Source organism: Podarcis raffonei, chromosome 10 (genome assembly GCF_027172205.1).
Source record: "Podarcis raffonei isolate rPodRaf1 chromosome 10, rPodRaf1.pri, whole genome shotgun sequence".
NCBI lineage: Eukaryota > Metazoa > Chordata > Lepidosauria > Squamata > Lacertidae > Podarcis > Podarcis raffonei.
Window position 1 is genome coordinate 69,753,590 of NC_070611.1, and position 12,634 is coordinate 69,766,223.

Genomic DNA, 12,634 nt, shown 5'->3' on the forward strand with positions numbered 1-12,634 from the left:
GCATCTGCACATGCGTGGGTTGAGATTTGGTCTTCTGCGCATGTGCAAAGCGTGATTTAGCGCTTCTGCACATGCAAGACCGCTGAAACCCAGAAGTAACCCGTTACGGTACTTCCAGGTTTTGGAGGGTCCATAACCAGAAAAAAACACTACCTGAAGTGTCTGTAACCCGAGGTATGACTGTACTTTTGTAAACCAAGAAATCTTTAATAAAAAAGGCATTTAAAAAAACAACAACCATGGATGTCCTAATTCATGCATCCTTTTAGTACAGGCATTTCCTCCACAAAACACACACACTAATTGCCTCTGCAGTGCTGGTTTGTGAGGAGACCTGTGGGAAGAGCCCCCCCCCCTTTCACACACACACACACACACCTGTGGGTGATCTAGTTCATTGATCCTACATACAAAATTTTCCAAACTGAAACAAAGCAGCCACCACTCAAGAGCTTCAAACAGCTATAAACTAGGAACCAATGAGGAGGCAGTGCCAGATTTATGTATAAGCTAAACAAGCTGTAGCTTAGGGCCCCACTCTCTTGGGGGCCCCGAAAAAAGTTAAAGGGGGAAAAACTGGATGTACATTTCCAAAATATAACATAAAATAAATATTACTTTGATAAAATACATATTTTGTTATGTGCAAATGGCTTTAGATACTTATTAGGTCCATAAATTACCATATAGCATATATTCAACACAAAAAATAGTGACCATTTGTTGTTGACAAAGGACAGCTGGACATATAAAGGGCCCCATTACCTTCAGTAGCTTAGGGCCTCATCAAACCTAAATCTGGCCCTGTGAAGAGCCAATGAACATCAAATGAAAAAAATATAGCACAGTGGTACCTCGGGTTACAGACGCTTCAGGTTACAGACTCCGCGAACCCAGAAATAGTACCTCGGGTTAAGAACTTTTCTTCAGGATGAGAACAGAAATTGTGCGGCGGCAGCGGGAGGCCCATTAGCTAAAGTGGTGCTTCAGGTTAAGAACAGTTTCAGGTTAAGAATGGACCTTCGGAACGAATTAAGTTCTTAACCCGAGGTACCACTGTACCAGAATTTACTGTGTATAACACTCCCCTGTGTAAAAGACGCCCCCTATTTTTTGGGACTCAAAATTAAGAAAATGCAGTATGCAGTATCCGTGTATAAGACGACCCCTTATTTTAAACTTCAAGAATTTAGGAAAAAATATAGTCTTATACATGGAAAAACGCAGTATATTGAATCATGTCCCTAGTCCCAGGAAAGTACACGAACCAGCCACTAGCCTGCTTCCCCCTCTGTTTCTGTTACATTATGTTGCTGTTTATCAACCTGGATAGCTAAGTTGGTTAGAGTATGGTGCTGATGATGCCGTAGTTGCAGGTTTGACCCCTGTATGGGACAGCTGCACATCCCTGCATTGCAAGAGGTTGAACTAGGTGATCCTCAAGGTTCCTTCCAGCTCTGCAATTCTGTTATTCTATGATCTATATGCCACCTTTCAGCCCAAAAGTCTCGCAAGGCACCTCTCAAGAATAAACAGTTACGTAAAGGTAAAGGTAAAAGGGACGCGGGTGGCGCTGTGGGTTAAACCACAGAGCCTAGGACTTGCCAATCCGAAGGTCGGCGGTTCAAATCCCCACGACGGGGTGAGCTCCCGTTGCTCGGTCCCTGCTCCTGCCCACCTAGCAGTTCCAAAGCACATCAACTGCAAGTAGATAAATAGGTACCCCTCCAGCGGGAAGGTAAACGATATTTCTGTGCGCTGCTCTGGTTTGCCAGAAGCGGCTTAGCCATGCTGGCCACATGACCCAGAAGCTGTCCGCCAGCTCCCTCGGCCAATAAAGCAAGATGAGCGCCGCAACCCCAGAGTTGGTCACGACTGGACCTAATGGTCAGGGGCCCCTTTACCTTTACCTAAAGGTAAAGGTACCCCTGACCATTAGGTCCAGTCGTGCACGACTCTGGGGTTGCGGCGCTCATCTCGCTCTTCAGGCCGAGTTAGTCGGCGTTTGTCCACAGACAGCTTCTGGGTCATGTGGCCAGCATGACTATGCCGCTTCTGGCGAACCAGAGCAGCGCATGGAAACGCCGTTTACCTTCCCGCCGGAGCGGTACCTATTTATCTACTTGCACTTTGACATGCTTTCGAACTGCTAGGTTGGCAGGAGCAGGGACCGAGCAACGGGAGCTCACCCCGTTGCGGGGATTCGAACCACCGACCTTCTGATCGGCAAGTCCTAGGCTCTGTGGTTTAACCCACAGCGCCACCCGCGTCTCTCAAACAGTTACACACAAATACATACAAATACAATAATGTGAACGTGAACAATGCAAGTGATAGAAATCCAAAACATTTCCTGCCCTCGTTCCAGCAAAGTCTGTATTAATATTATTTTTGCTTCATCCTTCTTAGGCAACAACTAATATAACCCCACCACAAAGTATTTCCTCTCCCTCTACACATCAAATGTGGATGCCAATTTGATGGTCTTATGTCTGGAATAGCAATGAGCACAGCTAGGAGGTCTTTTTTCCCTTTTCTTTTTACACCTTCGTGCTGCGAAAGGGCTGCAGCTTGATTGGGAAGAGGGCGGAGAGGAAGAAAAAAGCATCAAAACCAGAAAGGACCCCTTCATCCTTTTTATTATTTCTTTATCAGAGAGAGAAGACAAGCACGGAGACCAAAACTTTCAGATCTGTCAGAAGCATCTGTGTGGAATTATTTGTTGCTTATAACACTCACCCCCCCCCCCATGCAGTCCCTGCAAGCAAAAGCCCCTATATACGAGGGGGAAATAGAAAGACATACAGTGCTTTTAATACTGAGCAAAAAAGATGGGGTGGGGGTGTCAGAGGGAGAAACAAGCAAACCACTACTGACACTGCCTACTCAAGAATTTAGTAACTCCAAAATTCGGAGAAAATGAATAGAAACAGAATCTAACAGGGCTGACATCTCGATGTTACACAAGCGCATTTTCCATGCTGCCATGGAATTGGGGTTTTCAGTCATAAGACAAAGACAAAACTCCCCGTTCTAACCCACGATAACCCATAATCTAAGCCGGGGTGAACAACCTGCATTGGCCTCCAGATATTGATGGATTCTAACTTCCCTCCGCCCCAGCCAACAGTCAAAGATGATGGAAGTTGTAGTCCAACAGTAAGACCACAGGTCACCTGCCCTTGCTCTAATGCCCTCCTCAACTTGTCTTCACCTTCCACACCTAGAGAGGCATGCAAAAATGAAGGCTCTTGTGTGCAGGACTCTCTGTCTTTAAAATAGCTTCCTGGCCTATTCTCTCTCCCACGTTAAGTATTAAAAGGCATTGTTTTATCATTTGCTTTCTCGCTTGATTTCGCATTGCCCCCTCTTCCCAGGTTAACTTCTGCATTCTTTTTGCTCTTTTTGCACTCTGTCACTCTCTCACAAAATAGGCAAATCCCCCCCTCCCAATCTCTCCAACTCCCTTGTCCTTTTGCATCAATCTTTTTTTCTTCTTCATTGTGAGCCTGAGTGTAGGGACATCATGAGTTGCATCCAACTAAGGTCTACTCAGAGAAGACCCACTGAAATGAATGAACCTAAGTTAGTCATGTTCATTATCAACTTCAAAGATTAGGACAGGATACATAAACACACCACATACACAATAAATGAATAAAAGGAGATTTGCCATGTTTAAGTTAAGAACTTGCTGGCTTTGACATGCATTACCTAATGCATAGAAGGCCTTTTTAGTTTTCTTTTCTTTTTAACAGTAACCACAGTGAGCTGATCAGCGATAATGAGTTTCAACCTCTTGCAACTTGAAACTTAGAGCGGGCAGTTGCTCCTCCCCTGCCCTCATTAAATGGTACCACCGCTGCTGACATCACCATCCTGAGGACCAAAACCCAGGAAGGGTCAAGTCAATCACTAGGAGCAGTGTAGAAATGCAGTATCGCTCGTGGAGAGCAGCGACATCATGAATATGGATTTCAGAGTTTATGTCATGCTTGGGGAAAATAATCCAATCTAAAGTCCAAATGATCTCCATCCAAGGAGAAGGTTCATTCTACAGTTCCTTTATTTTTTAACTGTTTTAAGGAAAAGACAGCCATTTAATCATTCATCACTAGAAAATTTCAACATTCAAAAAGACCCAGTAAGTTAGCAAAGGTACAACATTCCACAAGAAGGCAAGTATCTCCTCTTCCGAGAACAGAATACGTGAGTAGACAGTTAAACCACCAGGCAGAACATACCAAGCCAATCTCTCTCCACTGGAAGGTCACCTCCAATGGATCTTGAGAGACAATCAAAACACCTGCCAAACACTCAGAGTTAAATGCCTCCTTCAGCCTTTGCTTTGGCTCCAGAATACAAATACTGATGGCCCCACATGATAAATTGGAATTGATGTAATAGAGGAAAGCCGCAGCAAAGACAAGGGTGAGCTTCCCATTCTCTTGGATGGTGCCCAAGGGAGATCAGACCCTGAGGAAAGGACGCCTATTTATATCCAGTCCCTGGTGGCAACCCAGTAAATACAATCAACAAAGAGTTCTGTGACACTTCCAAGACTAACAAATTTATCGAGGCATAAAACTTTTGTAGGACAGAATATGTGTTCTACTCTGAGGCTCTGGCCCAGAACAGCTTGTGCTAAAATCAATTTGTTAAGAAGCCTTTAAGGTGCCACAGAACTCACAATTTTTATTTTTGCTGCAAAGGATTAATATAGTCGCCCCTCTGGAATTTGTCACTGGTCAACAGAACACTTAACATGAGTTCCTTTTCATACATTGGAAGGAATGGGAATAAAGTCTACTTGCCACAAAGCCACCAGTAACTTCTGCGACGCATTAAACTCAGGCATTCCACGACATCATGCAATACACAAGCTGGCTTTAAGAAATCATCTTTATCGTACTTCCAAATGCTAATGGACATCCTAGGGCAGTAACCTTCAGCTTTTCCAAGCCAAGGAAACACCTTTAACATGCATTTGGTGAGACATTTCTTACTTTTCTTTTACCATATTGGTATGGCGATAGTCCTGCTGTTGTGATCTTAGATCAGGTTGTAACCTAGTCGTGATCCCTGATCCGTGAACTGAAGACCTGTTGTCCTAAGATACGTTCCACTCAACAGATTGCAGAATTGTTGTGCTAATTTGCTTTGGCTTAGGCCTGTTCCCAGATAACTGCTCTCTCTTCGTTCACACAGGCCAAACTTTGGCAGAAATAGTCCTCAGATAACATAAACCTCCACATCCATACCATTTCACAAGTCTTCTTTGATACGGACCACATCAAGTTAGGAAAAGCCAGGCCTACCTTTTTCAGCTTGCCACTCTTGGTGCCCACGAAAGCCAGGGAGTGGTTCTTATAGACATAAGCAATGACAGACGTCATCCTGTCCTTGTCTTCTGTTAAGACGGGGAGTCCTCGTACCATTTCGGATACTCCGAGTGGGGCATTCATATCCAGGCCACAGAAATTATCATCAATTGTTAACAGCTGCAATGAAAGGGAGAGAGTGAGAGAGAATCTATATTAAGGGGACAGGTTGGTCTGCTGTGGGAAGCAAAGAACCTTTCTAATTTCTCAAATATTTTGCAAGTGGGCAGTGAACAACAGAAATTGTTTTGATGGCCACAACTGAAGCTAGCCTTTCTCTTAAAAAGAGCACTGAGCAATAGGGTGGTGCCTATCAGAAAGGTAAGGTCTCAGTTTGTGGAATGCAGGCGGTGCTGTGGGTTAAACCACAGAGCCCAGGACTTGCCGATCAGAAGGTTGGTGGTTCGAATCCCCGTGACAGGGTGAGCTCCCATTGCTCGGTCCCTGCTCCTGCCAACCTAGCAGTTTGAAAGCACATCAAAGTGCAAGTAAATAAATAGGTACCACTCCAGCGGGAAGGTAAATGGCGTTTCCGTGCGCTGCTCTGGTTCACCAGAAGCGGCTTAGTCATGCTGGCCACATGACCTGGAAGCTGTATGCCGGCTCCCTCGGCCAATAAAGTGAGATGAGCGCCACAACCCCAGAGTCGGCCACGACTGGACCTAACGGTCAGGGGTCCCTTTACCTTTACGTTTATATATGTTGGAAGCCGCCCAGAGTGGCTGGAGCAACCCATTCAGATGGCAGGGTATATTATTATTATTATTATTATTATTATTATTATTATTATTATTATCCCTATTTTCATCGAGGGATGCTGCAGCTGTCAAGGGAGAAGGAGCAGAATGCTAGCTTTGCTCCTGGATCTGTGGTTCAACACATCCCCTGCAGCTCTGCATCGTGACATTGGCAGCTGAGTCCTCTTGCTGACATCACAGGGGATCTCTTGGCATGAGATGCCAGACAAGGATTAAAGCCATATCCTTTTTCCCTCCTCCTGATTCCACATGCACTAGGATGCAGATTGGCAGCACAGTGAGGAGTCCAGGTGCCAAAGAAACCTGAGCCATTGCCTAGCAATGGCTGGAATGAGCCTCAACTGTCCTTTAAACATCTGCTTTAAAATGTACCTCTCCAGATAATTGCGATCACAGCCAAATCCACATTTTGGGAGAAGTCCTAGCTGAAGGATTAGCACCTCCTCCTGCCGTCCCTCCTCGCTTTCACTTTGGCAGTCCGTCTGCCCCTACGTCAGAGCTTAGCCAGGCCTCTTGGAAAGGGAGACCTATTACTGAATCCTACAAAAGCCCCTGCCTTGGGGACTGGGGCTGCCACTGGCCGGCTGTAAATCTGTGATCAGCTCGCTTTATTCCTTTGGTTACTTGGGGAACTATAATTCGCTCATTTGATCGCTGTGCTTCTTCCAACATCAAACATCGCCTTGCGGAGAATGAAAGAGCCAAGGTGGACTATTGAGATCATCTATTAGTTCAACCCTACTCTTCAATGCAAGGGCTTCTAGCCAATGTTGGTCCTACTCAGAGGAGATTCACTGAAATGAATACACATGTATTAAGGGGTTGTTGGGCTAGGTGACCCTCATAGTCCCTTCCAACTCTACACTCCTGCAATTCTATGGCTCTAATTAGGTTTATTAATTCAGTTGGTCTACTCTGAGTAAAACGTGGTTGGATACAACCCTGGATCTGCAATGCAGGATGCAACTCACTCATAGAAACATAGAACTGCAGCGTTGGAAGAGACCACTTCAGTCGTCTAATCCAGCTCCCTGCCCTGCGCACTAATTACAGAATTCTTCATTTGCCTGTGCAATTTCATTTTGTTAAGTATTTGCTGAGTATTTCATTTTGCAACTTTTCTTGTGTTCATCCTTTAAGTGGGGTGGAATCAAGACTTTTTAAATACAGGCAGCAACCGTTTTAGGCGCGACTGCGCATGTGCGCATCACACCAAACACGAAAGTGACCCCAAAATGTCAGAGAAGCGTCACTAAAAAGGGTGGGGGGAATGGGACACTTTGTTTTCAGGCTTCTTCAATTGTGTTTCGATTATATGCAATTTCACGTAAATTGGGAGTTGGCAGTATACTACAGTCATACCTCGGGTTACAGATGCTTCAGGTTGCATTTTTTCAGGTTGCGGACCGCCGAAACCCAGAAGTACCAGAACTGGTTACTTCCGGGTTTCGGCGGCTGCGCATGCACAGAAGCGCTAAATTGCGGGTTGCGTACACTGCAGGTTGCGGACGTGCATCCCGCACGGATCACGTTCACAACCGGAACGTCCACCGTAAAGGTAAAGGTAAAGGTACCCCTGCCCGTACGGGCCAGTCTTGACAGACTCTGGGGTTGTGCGCCCATCTCACTTAAGAGGCCGGGGGCCAGCGCTGTCCGAAGACACTTCCGGCTCACGTGGCCAGCGTGACAAAGCTGCATCTGGTGAACCAGCGCAGCACACGGAAACGCCGTTTACCTTCCCGCCAGTAAGCGGTCCCTATTTATCTACTTGCACCCGGGGGTGCTTTCGAACTGCTAGGTTGGCAGGCGCTGGGACCGAGCAGCGGGAGCGCACCCCGCCACGGGGATTCGAACCGCCGACCTTTCGATCGGCAAGCCCTAGGCGCTGAGGCTTTTACCCAGAGCGCCACCCGCGTCCCCTACGTACTGGGTGATTATTTTAGTGTTTTAGTTTATTGCTCTTTTAAACTGGCTGTCACACTCTGCCTACAGAGAAATCACTGACAATTAATTTGGCAGTCAACCAATGCTTCCATCCTGCCAGCCCATGGAATCATCAGGTGACCTCAGAGAGCCAATCCCACACTGCCTCTTCCATAGCCCCAAGGTCTGCACATTCTCTCAGTTTGGGCAGTTCATTGCTGAGAGACGATGTTGAAGTATTCCCATATGTTCCTGAGTTACTTCTCTGCCTACCTGCTCATCTCTTCACTCAGGGTACTTGCCACCTCTCCATGGAAAGGGCTTGGATCCTGGCACCCAAGAGTTTGCTTATTTTAATAACATTTATTCAAAGGTTACACTACAGCTTTGTCCGCTGCCATAATATCAAAGAATGATCACTCCAGTCCTCAATCCCACATCACTGTCATGTTGGCTTGCTGAATATCCTCACTAGGAACCCAGCTACCAATCAGGATGGCTAGACATTTTCAATCAATATATCCCCTCCACAGACACGTCTGTGATGATGATGATGGCAATAAAATATCCTGTCTGTCCTTCTTCAATAAAATAGAAAAAGGGAGACCAGATCATGTCAAAGGTGGTTTTTAGGTTTTTTTGGTGTGCTTTTTTGGAAATGCCTTTGATTAGTCACCGATGGTATGTGAGGCATTCTGATGTTATCAATTCAAGCCTCTGTTGGTATTCTAAAACGGCCTCGGCCCAGTATACCTGAAGGAGCGTCTCCACCTCCACCGTTCTGCCCGGATACTGAGGTCCAGCTCCGAGGCCCTTCTGGCAGTTCCCTCCCTGCAAGAAGTGAGGTTACAGGGAGCCAGGCTGAGGGCCTTCTTAGTAGTGGTGCTGGCCCTTTGGAACGCCCTCCCACCAGATGTCAAAGAGATAAACAACTCCCTGGCTTTTAGAAGACATCTGAAGGCAGTCCTGTTTAGGGTAATTTTTAATGTTTGATGTTTTATCGCTTTAATAATAATAATATTATAATACTGTAATAATAATATTATGTTGGGAGCTGCCCAGAGTGGCTGAGGAAACCCAGCCAGATGGGTGGCGTAAAAATAATAAATTATTATTATTATTTGAGGTGTCCTCCCATCACTGGGCAATAACTAGTCTAGCTGCTGTGGACAGGAAGGAAATTAATTCTTTAGGTGTAAGGGTAGAATTTGGGGTCAAATCTAGTGATAATATGGCAAGTGCCGAATTGGAAAGGAAAAATAGATGGTTTGGTGATTTTGGAGGCCAGGTAAAAAACTTTTCGCTGAAAGGCATGGACCTTTCATCCAACAGTTAACACGAAAACGTAACTCCAGTCTTATCCCACTGGTACCCTCATTCCATCAGGTCTCCAGCAAGATAATGGGAGTTGGATGGGGAGACGCCGTTCAGAGCTGCATCCTAATCGCACACCGCATGTCATTCGTGCCAGCACAGCAGTGGTTACCGTGCAATTACATGCCACTATGTATAAGTGACAATGCAGTTACAGCTACTTTACCAATTACAGGGGAATTGCAACCCTGAAGCTAAGAGGTTTTTCACTCAGATGTAATTTAGGCAAGAACAGAAGAGAGAATGAAGTTGCTCAAATTTACTGGGAGTTGTGTCTGTGGCTGCTCAGGTTTTTGTTTTTATATTTTTTTTGCATCAGATCAAGGAGCAGTGTCAAGTTTCCAGAGAACTATAGAATCTTAATGTGCCACAGACTTCGTCGCCTGTCTTTGCTATCACCACACTTCCCAACATATGGCTTCAGGCAATAATATAGCATGTACCATGCGTCGTAAAATGTGCAATTTCCTGGAAGGAAGGCTGCATTTCTCTTAGACCAAAGGTTTCCTTCCTGGTGAGTCAAGCAAGCCTTTCATGGGTTACGTTTCATGAGCAAAAGCAAAGACCGCGTTAGTTTTCCAGGAGTAAAGTACACTTTTTAAGAGCATTTGATCCGAGGCGGCATAGAACTCCTTTTGGGGCTATATCAGCACTACAAACATATCAAATGTGTACCTGCTGAACTGTCATGGCTGCCAGAGAACCCTAGAAATTGTAGTTTAACAATAGTGCTGGAAATTGTATGTTGGGGAAATATTTCCAGCACCTCAGAACTGCAGTTTCCATAGTTCCCTGAGTAGTTGAAATAACCATTAATTGTTAGTGTGTGGCAACTCTTCGAATATCATAATTGTCTCTTCTACAAGCGAAACATAGCAAACTTCTTCAACCTTTCCTCATAGTCATGTGAGGGCTTGCTTCTCCGCCACCTTCCAGAAAACTATCTGCTCTCTCTCGCTCTCTCTGGTAGGTAAAAGGTAAAGGACCCGGGGACGCTTAACTCCAGTCAAAGGCGACTGTGGGGTTGTGGCGCTCATCTCACTTTCAGGCTGAGGGAGCTGGCGTTTGTCCACAGACAGCTTTCTGGGTCATGTGGCCAGCATGTCTAAACCGCTTCTGGCGCAACGGGACACCGTGACGGAAGCCAAAGCGCACAGAAACACCGTTCACTTTCCCGCCACAGTGGTACCTATTTATCTACTTGCACTGGAGTGCTTTTGAACTGCTAGGTTGGAAGGAGCTGGGACCGAGCAACAGGAGCTCAACCCGTCACTGGGATTCTAACCGCCGACCTCCTGATCGGCAAGCCCAAGAGGCTCAGTAGTTTAGACCACAGCACCACCCGGTAGGTAGGGTAGCAGGGAAGGCTTAGAAGAAGCTTGGCTTATCAACTGGCATAAGGGGCAGGATGGTGTGATCCAAAAGCAGAAGCAGCTGCTGCTTTTCAGGACAAGGAGGTGTGCACTGTAACTGCAACTACATTAGCAGGTGGAATGTAGAGCTGGAAATAGGGACGAGCAAATCTGTCTGTTTTTGTTTATCTCAGTTTCCCATTTGTCCAGTTATAGGTTCAATTTCCCACATTACCATCTCACTTCGACAATTCAAAGCAAAACAAAAAAAATCCATGTCTTTGTGTTTTTTATCTTGTATCTTGATGCTGTGAACTGCCTTGAGATGTTAAGATGAAGGTCTGCATACAAATTAAATAAATAAACTGCAAAATTCAGAGGAGTATGAATTTTGTAGGATAGCTGTTTCACTTCTTGTTTTGTTTCGGAAAGTGGAAGCTGAAGACTGAATCAAATTTCTCCCCCAGCCTTAGCTGAAAAAGACATAGAGATACAATCCAGATGCTACTCCTCTTTTAAAGATCAAGTGTGCCCAGAATGAACCCAACCAATTTCTTGCTGGGTCCTGTCACAGAGGCGAATAGTGGGAAAGACATTTTCCACCCTGGTCTCCCTTTTCCAGCACTCCATAGCAAGAAAGTTCTTCATAAGTGCCAACCCAAATCCTTCTAGATGAAGTTTCTTTCTGCAGCTACCCCTTTCCATCGCACCCTGGAGTTTTGCACCATGCCATCCAAATCCATAGTTCCCATTTCAGGCTTTCAGCTCCGTTTGTGTCACCTGCAAATGCTCAGGTACCGTCATTCCGAATCCATCGTACGGAAGCGAACACACCTCAAAGCAAGCCCAGGTGCAGCTGGAAACCTGGCACTAAGGCAGCCTCTGCCGAAGAGCAATTAGCATAATTATTATTTTGTTTTGCAGGCAAAATTGCGACTTGGGCTCCTAAGCGCCTCGGCGCGTGTGACAACAGTGCTTGATAAAATTTCAAAACAACAACAGAGAACGTTTGGCTTGGCATTTCTGAAGCATCTTGGCCTACCTTGAGATTCCTCAGCAAACTGGCAAGCATCCCTGAGTTATCAGGGTTGTAGCAAAGCAGCCATTGCTGTGGCAAGTGCTGCAATGAAGGTGCCTATCGGGCCATTCACGAGTTAAAAGTCTGATCCTAACCATGTTATGTCAGAAGTAAGCCCTATGGGTTTCAATGGGATTTACTCCGACATAGTTATGTGCAGCTTTAAGTGGGACGTGTGCAGCTTATTCCCATTCGTTTCAACAGGTCTCTCTCACACTAAACATTCCCAGCATATGGGGCCCTGACAGGGAACGTGAAAAACCTCTGCTGCAGAGGTAAAGGTAAAGGGACTCCTGACCATTAGGTCCAGTCATGGCCGACTCTGGGGTTGCGGTGCTCATCTCACTTTATTGGCCAAGGGAGCCGGCAAACAGCTTCCAGGTCATGTGACCAGCATGACTAAGCTGCTTCTGGCGAACCAGAGCAGCACACTGAAATGCCGTTTACCTTCCCACCGGAGCAGTACCTATTTATCTACTTGCACTTTTTGGTGTGCTTTCGAACTGCTAGGTTGGCAGAAGCAGGGACCGAGCAACGGGAGCTCACCCCGTCACGGGGATTTGAACCAACGACCTTCTGATCGGCAAGCCCTAGGCTCTGTGGTTTAACCCACAGTGCCACCTGCGTCTCAGCTGTTTGCAATACCTCTTCTCTTATTTCGGTACTTAATACCCCCATCAGTGCAAAATTGCACTTCTCTATGGGACACTTATCTATGCATGTGGGAATACAATTATTATTGTTTTTTAAGGATAATGATCTTATAAG

General features: G+C 45.8%; 1 protein-coding gene across 1 annotated transcript in view; it reads right to left on the bottom strand.

Annotated features, from left to right (window-relative positions):
• The window catches only part of PLXNA4 (plexin A4), a 590,122-nt gene that overhangs the window by 519,292 nt on the left and 58,196 nt on the right, over nt 1-12,634 (bottom strand). Inside the window, exon 3 of the mRNA XM_053407170.1 lies at nt 5,319-5,501. Within this exon, the coding sequence (XP_053263145.1) occupies nt 5,319-5,501 (183 nt within the window). The remainder of the gene's footprint in view (nt 1-5,318; nt 5,502-12,634) is intronic.